At 47.3% G+C, this 18,437-nt stretch overlaps 1 protein-coding gene across 1 annotated transcript in view; it reads left to right on the top strand.

Annotated features, from left to right (window-relative positions):
• Positions 1-18,437, top strand: part of CFAP251 (cilia and flagella associated protein 251) — a 94,985-nt gene that overhangs the window by 69,719 nt on the left and 6,829 nt on the right. The window contains exons 15-16 of the mRNA XM_042780597.1: positions 3,529-3,619; positions 3,835-3,978. Of these exons, the coding sequence (XP_042636531.1) occupies positions 3,529-3,619; positions 3,835-3,978 (235 nt within the window). The remainder of the gene's footprint in view (positions 1-3,528; positions 3,620-3,834; positions 3,979-18,437) is intronic.

Here is an 18,437-nt window from a genome sequence, read left to right as displayed (position 1 = left end):
CGCTTTAGCCATGTTATCACGAGGGACCGGTCCCTGGAAGGAAGCTTTAGTCATGTTATCACGAGGGACCAGTCCCTGGAAGAAAGGACATCGTGCTGGGTGAAGTAGAAGGTGAGGAAAAAGAGGAAGACCCCCAGTGAGACAGACTGACACAGGTGCTGCAACCATGAGCCCCAGTCCTGAGGATGCCGCAGGGCCAGGCAGGGCTTCCTTCTGGGTAGCGACGCTCAGTACGAGTGAGTTGGAACCGACTCGATGGCTCCTAACAACAACAACATGTTGGTTCTGTTTTCAGTTTTTCGAGGCACTGCCAGACTGTTTCCATGGCAGCTGTACCATTTTGCATTCCCACCAGCAGTGGATAAGGGTTCCAGTTTCCGAAAATCCTCGCTAACATTGTTTGCTGTTTTGTTTGGGTTTTGATCTTTGCCATCCTAGTGGGCTTGTAATGGTTTCTCACTGTGGCTTTGATTTGCATCTCTCTGATGGCTAATGACACTGACCCTCTTTTTTCATGTGTCTTTGGTGAAATATGTATTCAAGTCCTTTTCTCATTTTATGATTGGGTTATTTGTGTTTTTGTTGTTGTCAAAGTTATATATATATTTCAGTTATTAGATTCTTGTCAGATATAAAATCCCCAGAGATGTTCTCCAAATCAGTAGCTTGTCTTTACACTTTCTTGATGAAGTCTTTGGATGAACAAGTTTTACAGTTTTTATGAGGTCCCATTTATCTATTTTGTCTTTTGCTGTTTATGCTTTTGTTATTGTATTAGACAATCCGTTGTTGAGAGCTAAGCCTGACAGCATTGCTCCTGCTTTTTCTTCTAAGAATGGTATGGTTTTAGTTGCACTTTAGGTTCTTAATCCATTTTGAATTGTTCCTGTGTATGGTGTGAGGCAGGGATCCTGTTTCATTTTTCTGCATGTGAAAATCCAATTTTCACAGCACCGTTTATTGAAAAGACCCCTCTTTTCCCATTGACTGGACTTAGCACCTTTGTTAAAAATCAGTTGACCATAGATTTGTCGATTTATTCCTCGACTCTCAGTTCTATTTCCATTGGTCTGTGGGGCCATTGTTATACCAGTACCAGTCTGTTTTGATTATTGTAGCTGTATAGTATGTTTTAAAATCAGGAAGTATGAGTCCTCATCTTTGTTCTTGTCTTTCAGCATTGCTTAGCTGTTTGGGGACTCTTTCCATTCCATGTAAAGTTGAAGATTGTTTTTTCTGTTTCTGTAAAGAAGGCTGTTGTAATTTTGGTTGGGATTACATTGAATGTATAGGTCACTTTGAATACGATTGACATCTTAACAATATTAAGTCTTCCAATCCATGAACATGGAACATCTTTCCATTTATTTAAGTCTTCTTTAATCTCTCTCAGCAGTGTCTTATAGTTTTCATTGTATAAATCCTTCTTGTCCCTGGTTAGATTTATTCCTCAGTATTCTATTCTCTTAAATGCTATTGTAAATGGAATTGTTTCCCTAATTTCCCTTTCACATTTCTCATTGCTGGTGTATTGAAACCTAACTGATTTTTGTTTGTTGACCTCGTACCCAGCAACTTTGCTAAATTCCTCTATCAGCTCTAGAAGTTTTCTTGTGAACTCTTTAGGATTTTCTCTATATAGGATCATATCATCTGCATAGAGATAATTTTATTTCTTCTTTTTCAACCTGGATACTTTATTTATTTTTCTTGTCTTATCTCTCTGGCTAGGATTTCTAATATAATATTGAACAGAAGTAGTGAGAGCAGGCATCCTTGTGTTATTCCTGATTTCAAGGGGAAAACTCTGTCCTTCTCCATTGAGTATAATGTTGGCTGTTGGTTTTTCATATATGCCCTGAATCACACTGAGGAATTTACTTTCTATTCTAATCTTCTTTAGGGTTTTCATCAAGAAAGGGTGTTGGATTTTATCAGATGCTTTTGCTGCATTCCTTTGTTCTGTTGATGTGGTTTTACTACGGTGATTGATTTTCTAATGTTGAACCACCCCTGGAATAAATCTTACTTGGTCATGGTGTTAAAAGAAGAAAAAGAAAGAAACAAAGAAACCAAACTCACTGCCATTGAGTCAATTCTGACTCACAGTGACCCCCGTTGGGTTTCTAAGGCTGTAAATCTTTACTGAAGTAGATTGGCCCATCTTCATCCCATAGAGCAGCTGGTGGGTTTGAACAGCTGACCTTCTGATTAGCAGCCACATGCCTTGTCCACTACACCACCAGAGCTCCTTTGGTCATGCTGTTTGACTCCTTTAATGTGCTGTTGAGTTCTGTGAGCTGGTGTTTTGTGTGAGGACTTTTCCATCTATATTCATAAGAGATACTAGCCCATGATTTTCTTCTCTTGTGGTGTCTTTGTCTGGTTTGGGTATCAGAGTTATATTTGCTTCATAGAATGAATTAGGGAATATTCCTTCCTTCTCTATAGTTTGGAAGAGTTCAACCAATACTGGTTTCAGCTCTTCTCTAAATGTGTGGTTGAATGCCCCAGTGAAGCCATCTGGTCCGGGAGTCTTCTGTTGTTGTTGGGAGGTTTTTGATCACTGACTGGAGACTTTCTATATTAAAAGGCCTATTTTTGACAGCTCAGAAAGGAGAGTGAGGATGGTTGCCTGACCTGCAGAATGGTGTCTATGTCCCTGAATTGCTTGTGTAGAAGGTGCTGTATTGGTGCATGTTTGGCTGTGTGTATTCTCAACAACAACAGAATAAAACACATGAAATTTAGAAGAGAGAAAAAGGTTTCCGTTTTTTAAAAAAAAAAAATCTATTTTTAGAAACTCTGACCCTGTGGTAGAGAGCCACCCCCACCCCCCAAAAAAAGATACAAACCAAACCGGTTGCCCTTGAACTGATGCTGACTCATGGTGACCCAGGAGGACAGGCTAGAACTGCTCTGTGAGGTTTCCAACGCTGCCATCTTACAGAAGAAGACGGCCTCTTCTTTTTCATGCAGAGCCACTGGGGGTTGGAACCACTAACCTTTTGGTTGGCAGCTAAACTTAACCCCTGCACCAGCAGGTCTCCCATGTTAGAGAACAGAGGTTATTTTTATCTGACTGGCCTGGTCCCGTGGACTCTGGGCTTTTGTGGAAGCAGTTGGTCCTGGCAGGCCACCTGCACAATGTCCTGTTGTTTTGGTGCTGGTCACATGTGGCCCTGAAATGCAAGTGGAACTACTGTGCTCGGGAGGGTGTGGCTTCAGGGCGCAGAACTATCCCCCCCGCTTCCTTTAGAGAACCAGGCTCCCCAGAGAGCGCAGACAGACGCCCTGGTACCTGCTCTGTCATCAGCCAGAGAGGAGCCCCATCATTGAAACAGCTGCCCTGGACCACCAGACTCCGCAGTCGAAAGTGCGGTTTCCGTGTTTGCCTTCACTTTGAAGGGGTTCTCCTCCCCCTCAATGTGGTGGCGCTGTGGTACCCGTCCTTGGGCCTAGGCATGGGGTCAGCGCCCTGATGCCCATGCCCGTTCTCTGACTCTGCTGTTTCTGTTACCATTTCAGGGCCCTGGATGCAGGGGTTTCTCTCGGGGGTGAAGGCTTGATCCCTTTCTATGGTCTGGTGGCTGGTGGCAAAGAAGGACCATTCTACAGGGTAACTGTCCTCAGAGCAGACCCTTCCCAGTAACATCTAGTTACGTTTGTCAAACAAACCTGCCCAGGTGGGACCTCTACCTTTTTCCCAAATCTGTCTCTCCCCACACCTTACTGAGCTCAAAACGGACTTTCTACAAAATGCCCTTGAAGTCTTAATGACTGTGTCAGACTTTAGCCAGAATGTGTGCTGTGTTTCGTTCTCTTTCCATGCAGGAGCTGGAAGACTATTTTTACTATTCTCAGCTCCGCAGTCAGGGCATCGACACAATGGAGACCAGAAAGGTGTCAGAACACATTTGCCTGTCGGAACTTCCTTCTGTCATGAGAGCCATCGGCTTTTACCCCTCCGAAGAGATGGTAGGTGGCATGAAAGCAGGAGTGGCAGTGGGGTGTGTTGTTTGTAACAGAGGACCTCTGGGAGCACTCCGTAGAGGTCGAGTAAGGCCCCCATGGGAGTCTCTCATAAACAGATCGGAAGGAGGGTCTGTGCATCTCAGAGGTACTCCTGAGAGACGGGCTTAGCATACAGGTGCGTGCAGTTCCCGAGAGACACACGCTTGACTGGACTTGGATGTTGGTGCGAGTGCGGGGCTTGAGAGCACAGGCTTTAGAACCGGAAGGACCAGGGTTGTGGTCCCAGCCCTGTCCCTCACTCCCTGGGACCAGCCTCACGGAGGTGAGGAGAGGAGGCCTGTGTGCGTGTGGCCCAGCGAGGGCGCAGCGTGAGAGCTCAGGAAACGGTGCTGGCGGTTACCAGCGTCGTTAGCCTCACTGCTGAGCTGGCATCAGCCTCACACATAGTAGCGGGGTGCCATTGGGAGCTGGGCTATGAGGCTCAGAAGAGGCAGTCATTCCTCATGAGGATGTCACAAAAACCCCAGCTGTGAGGAGCTCCAAACAGGGACAAGAGGCAACTCTGGGGAGAGTGTTCATCATAGAAACCGTTGGTAGAAATGTAAGTGACTGGCTTCACTTTCTGACTCCAAAGACGGATTGAACACCCACTTCTCACTTATGGACACAGTTAGGTTCCAAAGACTAAGTCATTACGTGGAAACAGGCATTGTGCAAAAATGGAGGATGGTGATGTCATTATGTAACTGCCAAACCACTGAGAATCATGGCCCTGCCAAGTTGGCATGTAATCTTAACCACTACAGCCAGCGTTCCTCCTCAGTTATGCCTCCCACCTCAGTTTTTATTATTGCCAGCTGTACGTCACTGACGCTCAAGAGTCGCACAGTAGATATTTTTATTATTTTTGTAATTGCAATGTGCTGGGTAATGGGATAGCCGATGCATAATAAGTAGGTATTGCTCTCATTATAGAAGGAAAACACACACTGTAATTAAGACGATAATTATTTATGATCCCACTACCCAAACTTAAGGGCCGTCAATACTTCCCTCCATTTTCCACGACTACGCACATGTTGTTATCAGTGGCACCGCCGGCCTCCAACTCCTGGTGACCCCATGTGTGTCCGGGTAGAACCGTGCCCCGTAGGGTTTGCGGTGCCTGGTGTCTGGAAGTGGTTCCCCAGGCCTGTCTTCCACGGGGCCTCTGGTGCACTTTGGCCTCCAGCCTTCTGGTTAGCAGCCATGTGTGTTAACTGTTTGTCCCACGGGGCATGCTGTCCTCATGTATAAAGTGGGGCTGGTAGGACCTACCCCGCAGTTACCGTGAAGATTAAAGGGCATTCTTTGTTGAGTCCAGCATGTGAGTGAGACATGTTGCAGTCTGATTGTCTAGCTCCTTGTTTCCTCGACTTGGGGTCTGTGATTAGAAAGGTCTCTTGGGAAAGCTTCTTCAACCTCATGGTCCTCCGTTCACAACACCCTTTTTGAAACCATGATTCTTATTTTCTTGACTCAGCCAGTAAAATAACTTCACACAAATGTCGGTGGTCACAGTCTTCTCATCTAGGGATCTTGGTTTTAAGCCCTGGGCTCGCTTAATGTGCCTTTCCTGCTGGGCTGCTTCATAAGTAGGAGAGTCCTGGGGTGTGACCCTTGCCTCCATCACCACCTGCCACCCGGAGCACTAAAGGAAGGGAGCTGGCCCCTCGCAACTGGTATCGTTTTGTTCCCTGTAGAAGTAAGATGTGCAAACGGTTAATGTGCTCAACTGCTAACTGAAAGGTTGGAGGTTCAAGGCCATCAGAGGCAGCTTGGAAGAAAGGCCTGGCAATCTACTTCTGAAAAACCAACCACTGGGGAAAAAAAAAACAAAACTATTTTTTGAAGTTAATTTATATTGTTGTTGTCGAGAATATACATTGGAGAACATGCACTGAGCTCTGGTGATACTGGAGTTAAGGCATCAGGCTGCTAACCAAAAAGTTGGCAGTTTGAATCCACTGGCTGCTCTGTGGGAGAAAGAGGAGGCAGTCTGCTTCTGTAAAGATGGACAGCCTTGGAAACTCTCTAGGGGTCACTGTGAGTTGGAATGGAGTCAATGGCAGTGGGTACATGTGCAGTCCAGTGACACATAAAAGGAAGACTAGTCATTGATGGCGCAGGACCAGGCAGTGTTTCGTTCTGTTGTAGGTAGCGTTGCTATGAGTCAGAACCAACTTGTCGGCACCTAACAGCAGTCATTGAAGGCTCCGACACATACATTGTTAGCGACGTATCATCAGAGATGAAAAAAAGGTGTCGAGGAAAAGGGTCACTCTGCAACAGATGCTGTAAAGTGGCATCGACAATTATTTATAAAGGTAAAAACAAAAAGAAACAAAAATGGTGGTGGGTGGGTTTTCCATTGGCTGTTACATAATTCCCCCTCAACACCCACTGCCGAAAAGGAGCTTTTCAATGCCTGAAGCAATGTCCTCATCAGCCATGTGGACCCCAGGGTTTCAGTCTACTTTTTAAAGAGTGCATTTACTGTCTGGAGACGTTTTCTAAAGCCCCTGGGATCCAGATGTGTCCCACATCAATGCACAAACTTTGCAAGTTGGTGAGTGAGTTTATGTGTGGAGCCTTGGGCAGAGCTTTCTGATCTTTTGTTCTCATGTCAGATTATGGCAGTTTCTAATAAAAATGTGTTCGGGGCTTTGCAACTTTTAAAAGCAGACTTTGCCATGGTTAATGAAGCACTTCCTATTAAGAAGTAGCTGTTGCCCTACCCCCGCCCCTCAAAGTTGCCTGAAGAAGTATGCCTGGCTAATGTATTTGAACACTTGAGTACACAAATTCAAAACAGCCCTCTGAAGACTATGTTATTTGTATTATTCTTACGTCATTGTAACTGCCTTGGAGATTTGAATCTAGTCAGCGTAGCAGGTGGGAGCTAAATTACACAAGAATATGACCCTCCCCAAAGAACTGCCCACACTCCCGCCCTCTGTGGCACGCTGCGCTCAGGTGCAGAGCCAGCCACTGGCAGAGTGGGCACGGCTGGCCATCCTCACCGCTGCTCTCACACATTGTCGTTTTTCTAATAATAGGCTCGCACTATGCGTGATGTCACAGGAGGGACCACTGGCTACAGCTGATGCCACCTCCAGCAAGGTTTCAGTCTGTGTTTACACTCCATGTTTTCCTTGGGGACCTTGGAATACCCTGTTGGGGCAGGGACCGCACGTCGCATGTGTTCCCTGGACACTTGTGGTTGGGTTTCTATCCAGCTGACAGAGCGTTTCCTGATTCTGGTGCGTTTTTGTCATCTCAGCCATTTAGTCCTGTACGTTGAAGGTGAATGCTGGCTGGGATGTGTGGGCTCAGCAGGTCCCCACGCAGTGGCAGACGTCGGTGGAATGAGAGAGTGAGTGAGTGATGGTACAGACCACATGTGACTGCAGAGAAGACGAGGAGAAGCCCGGCACCCTGGTTTGCTCTCGGAGTAGCTGGTGGTTGGTGCATGCAAGGTCTCTGACATTGTTTGGGATGTTTAGAGAGGAGGTGAACAACGCACTTGTAAATGTGCGTCTCTTTTGACCCAATTAGTGTTCTGCGATGGTGGGGTGTCCCTGGGTGGTGCAAACGATTAGGCAGTGCAACTAGTAACTGAAAAGTTAGTAGCACGGACCCACCCAGAGGTGCCTTGAAAGACCTGGTAATCTTCTCTTGGGAAATCGCTACTGAAAACTCTACGGAGAAGATATGGAACGTGGCCTAATTGCTTCCCTGAACAGCTGCCTCCTTTTGCCGTGAGACCAGAACTGGAGGGTGTTCCACTATCACTACTGAATGTTTTGATCAAAGATTCTATATAGTCTGATCAAAAGGGGGAAAATGCAGAACAGAATTTCATATTCTCATGGACTCCAGACTTTCTGGAGCCTTGGAAGCTGGATGAACACTTGGAACTATTGCCTTGAGATAACGTTGAAGCCTTAAGCTAAAAATATCCCCTGAAGTCCTCTTAAAAACCAAACAGTGGTCTAGCTTAACTAGTAAAACAGGTCTGCCCTGGGCATGATGCTCTTTTAAGAACTGTCCATATGGGGTCACACAGACCACAGCACCTGGAAAGATCAGATGGGAACCTTAGAGGCAGGGAGTTTATGATAATGGGGGAGGAACACCTCAGAGAAAAAGGCTGAGAGTGGAGGCCCACCTCTCAGGGCATCGTCAGTGGCACTGAACTGAACATGTAGAGACTGTTGAATTGGTGCATATTTTCCTGTGTATATTCTTCATGTTGTTGTTATTTGCTGGTGAGTTGGACCCGACTCATAGTGACCCCTCCTTGGATTGCCGAGGCAGCATCACTACGGAAGTAGATTGCCCAACCTTCCTTCCAAGGAGTGGCTGGTGGGTTTGAACTGCCAGCCTTCTGGTTAGCAGTCAAGTGCCTTAGGCACTGTGCCACCAGAGCTCCTATGTTCTCAATAGCAACAATATAATAAAATTGAAAAGAACAAAAACCCCACGGAGCCCGGTTCCACTTGGACACGTGAGTCTGAAAGGGCTCAGTGGCCACTGGAGTTTGACCTAGCAGGTCTCCTTTTCAGAGTACAGCCTACAGAAGAGCTCTCACAAGTATACAAAGATGCACACACGGAAGGGATGCTTGGTGTAGCGTAGGCATAATGTGTTGTAGCGTCCGTCAGCGGGAGTCGGGCTGAGCACCCACGCTGAGTCGCCACTGAAGAGTGAGGTAGACCTCGCTTTACCGAGTCCACAGGAACACGCAGGAGGTGTTGCCACAGGAAGAACAGCAGGTTGCAAAAAGAAAGGCACGTGTGTAGAGGACAGTGTTGTTGGTTCAGTGGTAACGTGCATGTTGGTATGTGCCTAGCACCTCTCTGCAAGAACACCGCCCAGGCCCAGTGCCGCAGCTCCCTGGGGCTGGGTTCGGGAGTGTTTTTTCTCTCTGCTTCAGGCACATAACCCACGTGTCAGCTGGGGCCTCCCAGGTCCAGCCCTTACCCATGGCCTGGGGGTGTTTTGTGGCTGCTCCTGGGGTCCCCGTTGTGCGACTGCAGACTCTGTCTGACCCCATCACTGCAGACACTCAGCTCCTCACTTTCCACACCGACTTAGCCTCACTCACCCAAGACGAGCTTCCTGGAAAGTGGCATCACTGGAGAGGGTCGCCCATCCCACGGCTCACGGCGGGGGCCCTTACAACTGCTTGTGGACGTTCCTCCCGTCCCAGCCACCCCCTGCATGACGCTTCCTTGCTGGCCTTCAGACCACGCAGCTCCTTGCGCTCCTCCCCGGAGCCCCCCAGCGGCACCACACTCTCCCCGCTGCCACCCCAGCAGACCTGCCCTTGCTGGCGTCTATCACCAGACTTGCATTCCAAGCCCACTGAGGGGCTCAGCCCTGGGCCTGGCGGTCCGCTCTGAAAGGTCACAGCTGTGAAAACTGTATGGCAGACCGCCCTGCTGTGCACGCGTGGGGCTGCCCCGAGTGGGAATGGCCGCGACCCAGACTGACAAGCACGGGTCGGGCATGCTGGAGACGGTGGGCGCGGGACCCGCAGTGTGTCCTTGCACCCAGGCTGCCGTGCATTCCCGTCCGTGGCACCAGCAACGTGCAGATGAAAGCACTCTCCCTGCCGTGGCATCCATGCTGTTTACAAGGCAGTCTCAGTTACAGGCGGAGGGGAGGAAGGGCACACGCAGACCTTTCTGTCGCTCTTCGTTTTTCTGAACTACAAGCGTGTAGCACGCGGGGCTCTTGTCTTCAGAACAAAAGCAAGGAAGGGAAACAGAGTCCTCCTCCCAGAGCTCCGAGGCCAATCTCACGACTGACGTCCCAGCTGGGATGAGGGCCCGCAGCCAAGTGCTGCAGCCCTGCCCAGAGGAGGAGGCGGACTCAGAGCCAAGGGTCAGGGCACGGCTTCTGCTCCGATAAAGACCTCAGGGAATTTGGAAATTGGAAGAGAAAGACTGTGAAAGGCACTTTGAAGAGAGGACCCCAGTGTGCTAGGCCTTTTTCTGAAATAAACACACGAAGTATTCGAAAGCAGTTGCAGCATTTCATCGACAGGGAACTGCAAAAAGTCAAGGCAGATTCAGAAGAGGATGTGTCATGTTGTTGTTGTTGTTAGGTGCCTTCGAGTTGGATCCGACTCATAGCAACCCCTTCTTGGGTTTCTGAGGCAGTGTCACTATGGAAATAGATTGCCCAACTTTCCTTCCGGGGAGTGGCTGGTGGGTTTGAACTGCCAGCCTTCTGGTTAGCAGTCAGGTGCCTTAGGCACTACGCTACCAGAGCTGCTGGCGTGAGGGATATCATTGCTGATGTCAGATGGACCTTTGCTGAAAGCAGAGAATACCAGAACGATGTTCACCTGTGTTGTATTATTGACTGTGGAAAGGCATTTGTGTGGATCTTAAAAAATTACGGGTAACATTGTGCAGAATGGAATTCCAGAACAGAACACTTAATTGTGTTCATGCCGGACCTGTACACAGACCAAGAGGCTGTCGTTCTAACAGAGCAAGGGGATACTGCATGGTTTAAAATCAGGAAGGGGGTGCCTCAGGGTTGTATCCTTTTACCGTGCTTATTCAGTCTGTGTGCTGAGCAAATCTGAGAGACTGGAAGAAGAATGCAGCCTCAGGATTGGAGGAAGACTCATTAACAATCTGCAGACCACACAACATTGCTTGCTGAAAGTGAGGAAGACTTGAAGCACTTACTGATGAACATTAAAGACTGCAGGTAGTATGGATTACACCTCAACATAAAGAAAATGAAAATCCTCACAACTGGACCAATAAGCAATATCATGATAATCAGAGAAAATATGGAAGTTGTCAAGGATTTCATTTTACTTGGATCCACAAACTACACCCATGGAAGCAGCAGTCAAGAAATAAAATGATATATTGCATTAGGCAAATCTGCTGTAAAAGACCTTTTTAAAGTGTTAAAAAGCAAATATGTCACATTAAGAACTAAGGTGTGCCTGAGCAAGCCATGGTATTTTCAGTCACCTCATTTGTTGTTGTTGTTATGTGCCGTCGAGTCGGCCCCGACTCATAGCGACCCCTCCTTGGGTTTCTGAGGCAGTATCACTACGGAAGTAGGATTGCCCAACCTTCCTTCCGAGGAGTGGCTGGTGAGTTTGAATCGCCAGCCTTCTGGTTAGCAGGCAAGCGCCTTAGGCACTATGCTACCAGAGCTCCAGTCACCTCATATGCACATGATCTCTGGACAGTGAATAAGCAAAACTGAAGAAAAATTGATGACTTTGACTTATGGTGTTAGTGAAGAATATTAAGTATACCATGGAATGGCAGAAAAATGAACCCATCTATCTTGGAAGAAGTACAGCCAGAATGCTGCTTAAAATCAAGGATGGCGAGACTTTGTGTCACATACTTTGAACATGGTGTCAGGAGGGACCAATCCCTGGAAAAGGACACCATGCTTGGTAAAGTAGGAACTGAACACAGCCCTTCTGCCAGTTTTGACTGGGGGCCCCTGCCTGCCATCTCAGACCTGGCTCCTCAGCCTGGCACCAGGGCCCTCAGAGTGCTGTCCAGCCCAGCCTTGCAGCTGTCTTCCTGCGGCTCTCTTTGCAAAGTGATATGCAATTAGCAGAGCGATGGCGCCAAAGATGTCCACACCCAGGCCCCCTGGAAACTGTACATAGCTTTCCTTACATGGTAATAGGGACCTCACAGATGTGATGAAGGGTCTTGAGATAGAGGAAGAGCCCGGGTTGTCCGGGTGGGCCCAGTGTAATCACATGACTCCTTAGAAGGGGGAGGCAGAGCTTAGAGGGTTACATTTGCTGCCTTTGAAGATGGAGGGGCCATGAGCCAAGAAATGTGGGCGGCCCCTCAAAGCTGGACAAGGCAAGGAATGGTTCTGCCCTAGAACCCCCAGGAGCAACGCAGCCTGACAGCACCTTGATTTTAGCCCATGGAGCCTTATTTTGGAATTCAGACCTCCAGAACTGTGAGGTTACTCATCTGTGGTCACTTGTTTACAGTAGGAAACCAGTAGAGAAGCTATCCGGTGGGGTGTTCTGTCTGCATTCTCCCTGGTGCCCCTCTGCCCCACACTGGCCTTCCCCTTGCCTCAGACTGGTCCTTCGAGGCTCCACACCAAGCCCTCCTCTTCTGCAAAGCCTGCCCATGGCGCAGTGGCCCACCTGGACTCAGCTTCTCCAGCTCTTGATGTTGTTCCCCACACACAGTAACCTCACGAGTAGGCATTCAGTGAGTGCCAGCTACAGGTTCACATCATCTGAGGGTACTTAAAAAGTACCTATGCCTGGACCTCACCTCAGACCAGCTGAACTTGGGAGTGGAGCCTGGGCAGGGGCAGCCAGCGTTGAGAACCATGGTTACGGAACCTTCCTGTTAGTTCACTCTGTGTGCGTTTGTCTTGAATATCTACTCACGAGACCCAGACCATGAGCTAGCACTTAGTAGGTGCTACTGTTGGCTGTGAGTAGGGCTGTTCCGGTATAACTAAGTGGTATACGTTAGTGACTTGCTCTTCATTTGCCTGGCACTAAGCCAAATGGTCAGTTGTTTGTTGCCATGGAGCTGGCGCCAGTTCACGACAACCTTATGTCCAACAGAACGAAGCGTTGCCCAGTCCTTCGCCATCCCCAGGACCATCATCATGTCTGAGTCCATGGCTTCGGCCGTTGTGTCTTGAGGTCCTGCATTGAGGTCTCCCCTCGTTTTCACTGACCCTCCACTGTTCCAAACTTTTCTAGCATTCGATCTTTCCTAATGATTGATCTTTTCTTGATGAGCCCAAGCTGGACAATGAATAAGGAAGAATGAAGAAGAGTTGATGCTTTTGAGTTGTGGTGTTGGCAAAGAATGTGCAAAGCACTAACAAATCAGTCCTGGAAAAAGTGCAGCCTGAATGCTCCTTGGAAGCGAGAATGGCCAGACTTCGTCTCACCTACTTTGGTCATGTTGTCAGAAGGGACCATTCTCTGGAAAAGGATGTCATGCTTGGTAAAGTGGAGGGTCAACGAAAGAGGGGAAGGCCCTCAATAAGATGGATTGACATGGTGGCTGCAACGATGGCTCAGGTATAATAGGGATCGTGTGGCTGGCACAGGACTGGGCAGTGTTTCATCCTGTTGTACATGAGGTCACTATGAGTTGGAGATGTCGTGACGGCACATAACAACAACAACAACAACAACAGTGACCCCAAGTCCCACCATCCTGGCTTCTAAGGAGCATGGCTGGGTTCCTTCTAAGACTGCTTTGTCCGTTCTTTTGGAAGTCCATGGTGTATTCGTTGTTCCTCAACAAAATCGTAACGTGAGTACATCGGTTAGCACCATGATATAAGGACATCATTTCTTCCTTTTTCACTGTCTAGCTTTCACAAACATACAGGGCAATTGAAAACACCATGGCTTGAGTCAGAGGCACCTTCACCTTCAAAGTCACATGTTTGCTTCTCAAAACTCTGAAGAAGTCTTTTGCAGTAGATTTGCCTGACGTAGTATATCATTTGATTTCTTGACTGTTGCTTCTATGGGCATCAATTGTGGATCCAAGTAAAATGAACTCATTGACAACTTCAGTCTGCCCTTCATTTATCTGGGTGCTGTTTATTGTTCCCGTTGTGAGGACGTTCATTTGCTTCATGTTCAGGTGTAGTCCACACAGAGGCTGACATCTTTAACTTTCATCAGATGCTCAGCGAATAGTAATAAACTGATCTAAACTAACTACAGGCAGTGATCGCGCTAAAGGCTTTGCTGAACCTTTGGTGAATGGTAAAGAAATTCTTCCAGGGCCTTCCTTGTGCCCACGTTGGTTGTTTCCTGCACTCAGTCATTCGGTCTACATGCCCCTGAGCCCCTGTGAGGTGCAGGCTGTACGCCAAGCTGCTAAGGAAACAGCAGTGACAGCCATGGGTGCAGCTTCGTGGGGGCCCAGATGTGGCCCAGAGAATGAGAGCCGTTCCACAGCTGCTACCACCATCACTCTACTGACAGTCACAGGCCTGGCGCTGTGCACAGCTCAGGTGCCACCTCTGTGAACCCTTCTGGTGTCGGGTGAGGCTCCCAGGCCAGCAGCACCAGCATCACCTGGGAACCTGTCAGAAACGCGGATTGTTGATCCCCATCCTGGATGGACACACCGAACCTGATCAGAATCAGAAACTCAGGGTGTAAGTAGGACCTTCCTGCATGATGGGGTTTGAGAACCATCGCCTCAGGGCATGGTCCAGTCCCCTGAGGGCTCTGTGCTGAGAATGTTCACCGGGACCTTTGGAACGCTCTGGGCGAGTGACGGAGCACTTCCAGGGGCCTTTCCATTTGTCATCTCTGGTTTCATCTCCCAGTTCTGAGTAGTATATTTATAGTATAATGACATAAATGTATCTTCTATACATTTAAATATTTATAAATTATAATTACTATTACAAGTTATACTCTGCGTACGTGTTATAATTATAGCAAGAATATAGAAATTATAAAAGCTACAAAAATACTTTTCTTTGCTATTCATAAGGTTTTCCCTGGCCAATTCTTTGAGACGTGGACGGCCTTCTCCTTCTTCCTAGTCTGTCTCAGTCTGTAAGCTGGGCTGATACCTGTGCACCATGTGCATCCCGCTGGGTTTGAAACACCAGTGGCTCAGCCTCAAAACTCACATCAGCACGTCACCACGGTAGGACAAACTGACAGACAAGTTTGTCTCCCTGTTGAAAATCTCTCTTACCACCCTTACCTGGGTCCCTGCGGCTGACTCACTGTACCAAAAGGAACTGGTTGATCTTCATGCATTTCAGGAAGTGGCATATGATCTAGAACCAATGGTACTGAAGGAGGAAGTCAAAGCTGCAATGAAGGAATTGGTGAAGAACAAGGATCTGGGAATTGACGGAATACCTATTGAGATATTTCAACAAACGGTTGGCCCACTGGAGGCACTCACTTGGTTATGCCAAGAGATTTGGAAGACAGCTACCTGGCCAACTGACTGGAAGAGATCCATATTTGTACCCATTCCAAAGAAAGGTGATCCCACAGATTGTGGAAATTATAGAACAATATTATTAATATCGCACACAAGTAAGATCTTACTGAAGATAATTCAAAAATGTTTGCAGCAGTACATTGACAGAGAACTTCCAGAGGTGCTAGCTGGATTCAGAAGAGGATGTGGAACAGGGGATATCATAGCTGTTGTCAGATGGATCTTGGCTCAAGGCAAAGAATACCAGAACGATGTTTATTTGTGTTTTATTGACTATGCAAAGGCATTTGTGTGGATCATGACAATTTATGGATAATATTGAGAAGAATGGGAATACCTGAACAGTTGATTGTACTCATGAGGAACCTGTACCTTGACCAGGAGGCTGTCGTTCGAATGGAACAAGGGGACACTGCATGGTTTAAAATCAGGAAGGGAGTGTGTCAGGGTTGTATCCTTTCCCCATACTTACTCAATCTATATGCTGAGCAAATAATCCGAGAAGCTGGACTATATGGAGAAAAACGTGGCATCAGGATTAGAGGAAGAATCATTAACGACCAGAGATACACAGACGATACAACTTTGCTTGCTGAAAGTGAGGATGACTTGAGGCACTTACTGATGAAGGTTGACGAATACAGTCTGCAGTATGGATTACGTCTCAATATAAAGAAAACAAAAATTCTCACAACTGGACGAATGAGCAGCATCACAATAAATGAAGAGAAGATTGAGATTGTCAAAGAGTTCACATTGCTTGGTTCTACAATCGATGCCAATGGAAGCAGCAGTCAGAACATTAGACGACGTGTAGCATTGGGAAAGTCAACCGTGAAGGAACTGTTTCAAGTGCTGAGGAGCAAGGATGTCTCCTTGAGGACTAAGATGCATCTGACACAAGCCATGATATTTCCAATTGCCTAGTATGCATGTGAGAGCTGGACAGTGAATAAGGAAGACCGAAGAAGAGTTGATGCATTTGAGTTGTGGTGCTGGCAAAGAATGATGAAAGTACCATGGACTGCTAAAAGAACTAACAGATCTGTCCTGGAGGAAGTGCACCCGAAATGCTCCTTGGAAGCGAGAATGGACAGACTTTGTCTCACCTATTTTGGCCATGTTGTCAGAAGTGACCATTCCTTGGAGAAGAGTGTCATACTTGGTAGGGTGGAGGGTCGACGAAAGAGGGGGAGGCCTTCAACAAGATGGATTGACACAGTGGCTGCGATGATGGGCTCAGGTATAGCAGGGATCGTGGAGCTGGCACGGGATCGGGCAGTGTTCTGCTGTGCATGGGGTCGCTATGGGTCGGAAACGACTCAACGGCATCTAACAACAACAGGAACACAAAAATACTTACTGCTTGTTGAGTACCTGCCATAGGTAAACACTTTACGCACATTGTCATAATAAACTTCAAAGTTGTCCAGTGTGCCCGAGAATTGAAACATGGGCTCAGAACAGATAGTTGGATACCAGTGTTCACTGCTGCACTGTTCACAACAGCAAAAGGTGGAAATGGCCCAAGTGTCCATCACCAGATGAGTGGGTACACCAAGTGTGATCAAGCCACACAGTAGAATATTATACAGCCATCAAGAGGAATGACTTTCTGAGGCGCGTTCCACCATGGGTGAACCCCACGTGCACTCCAACAGGGGTGAACCTTGCAGATGTTATGCGGAGTGCAAGAAAGAAGTCAGGCACAAAGGACAAACAGTATGATTCGCTCACGTGACACCCAGAATAGGTGAAGGCTAGAGAGAGAGTAGGTTGGAGGTTACCGGGAGTGGGAGATGGGAGGGTGGGGAGGCGCTGCTTAATGGGGACATGGTTTCCGTTTGTAACGATGAAAGGATTTTGGAAATAGTGGTGATGATTCCACAATACTGTGAATGCCATTTTTTTGTGTGTGTGAAAATACAGACAGTGAAACATAAAGCATGTCGATAATGTACGTGTACAATTCAGAGCATCCTCCGAGTTGTGCCGCCTTCTCGACACCCTTTTCCACATTCTTTGCATTGTGAATGTCACTGATGCCACCAAATGGTACACCTGAAAATGACTCCGGTGGAAAATATTCTGTGTACTTTACCATAGTCACATAAATCAATGCATGAACTGCCCTTGTCCAGAATGAGGAGGCTGAGGGTGAGGAATGTGAAGTGACCCACCCAAGGTCATAGCCAGACAATGGCAGAGCCGGGACGTGAACCTGCACGTTATCCAAGATCTCTGTTTCAGCCGTAGTCTACTGGCTCAGAGTAAAAGTCATAGTGTATGGATATGGGGGGCCTTTTAAAGTTACAGGTTAGAATATGTAAATAATACACTACTGGGTGGTGGCTTATTTATACATTAACATGCAATTATACATAATATATAAACTCAGTAAAGGCATATATGAAACAGTGTTACCATCTCTTTTTTAAAAAATGTTTTATTGTGTTTTTGATGGAAGATTACACAGCAAATTAGGATCCCCTTTAATGATTACCACACAAACTGTTCAGACATACTGGTTACAATTTTTACATTTAAATTTTAAACTTTCTCATTTCCCATCTGAATGTTTTGCTTCTAGTCATCTGGTTCCCCATCGTTGACCATTTGGACAGTGTAACCATGTAAAGCCACCTCTGTCATATAATTTACAGTTCATTTGTCAGAAGACTTGCATGTTGCCTTCAGCCTGTGTGCCTTCTTTGAAGATGCTTGGCAATCCCTGGGATGCAGTGCCAAGGGGAGAAAGCAGGATACAGAATGTATGTACACATGAGACCGAGTTTGCAGAAATACACACATCTATCTTATATGCGTGCAAAGAAGATGAACCAAAGCTTTCACCAAAGTTACGCTGTACGGTTGAATTGCGTGAACGTTGTCTTTTCTTCCTGACACTTGGGACCAGACCAAGACACCATGTGCCTGGACAGGCCGACACTTGGCTTTGCTTCTAACTTGGGCTCCTTACACGTTTGTTCCCTACAAGGAGAAACTGGGTAGGTAGAGACAGACCGATCAACAGCTGCCGCGGAGCCAGCACTGACTCACGGCAACCTTACGCATGACAACAAACGTCGCCCGGTCCTGCACTGTCCTCATAGTTGCTGGCATGTTCGAGTCCATCCAGAATTGCAGCTCTTTGCCATCCACAATCGGTTACTTACTGAGCAACGTCGCACCAGCATAGATGCAGTCTCTAATTCACTTGCACAGCTGAAAATAGAGTTCGTGTTCTGGGGGGAGAAAAAAAGACGTTATTTCCCACTTCTCTGTGTCTCTCTCCTTCTCTCGCTTTGTAACATTCCAAACCCCACAGTTTGTTGGGAGACATATTCAGGGGGTTAAACTGTAGACGGTGAAATAAATTACTCATTCCCAGCATTTGGCAGGCGCGGCTCGGGTGTCTGCACGCGTCTCAGCCGA

Source organism: Orycteropus afer, unplaced genomic scaffold (assembly GCF_000298275.1).
Source record: "Orycteropus afer afer isolate SDZICR_OR568_19922 unplaced genomic scaffold, OryAfe1.0 scaffold00048, whole genome shotgun sequence".
NCBI classification, from domain to species: domain Eukaryota; kingdom Metazoa; phylum Chordata; class Mammalia; order Tubulidentata; family Orycteropodidae; genus Orycteropus; species Orycteropus afer.
This window is presented reverse-complemented; position numbering and strand designations above follow the sequence as displayed.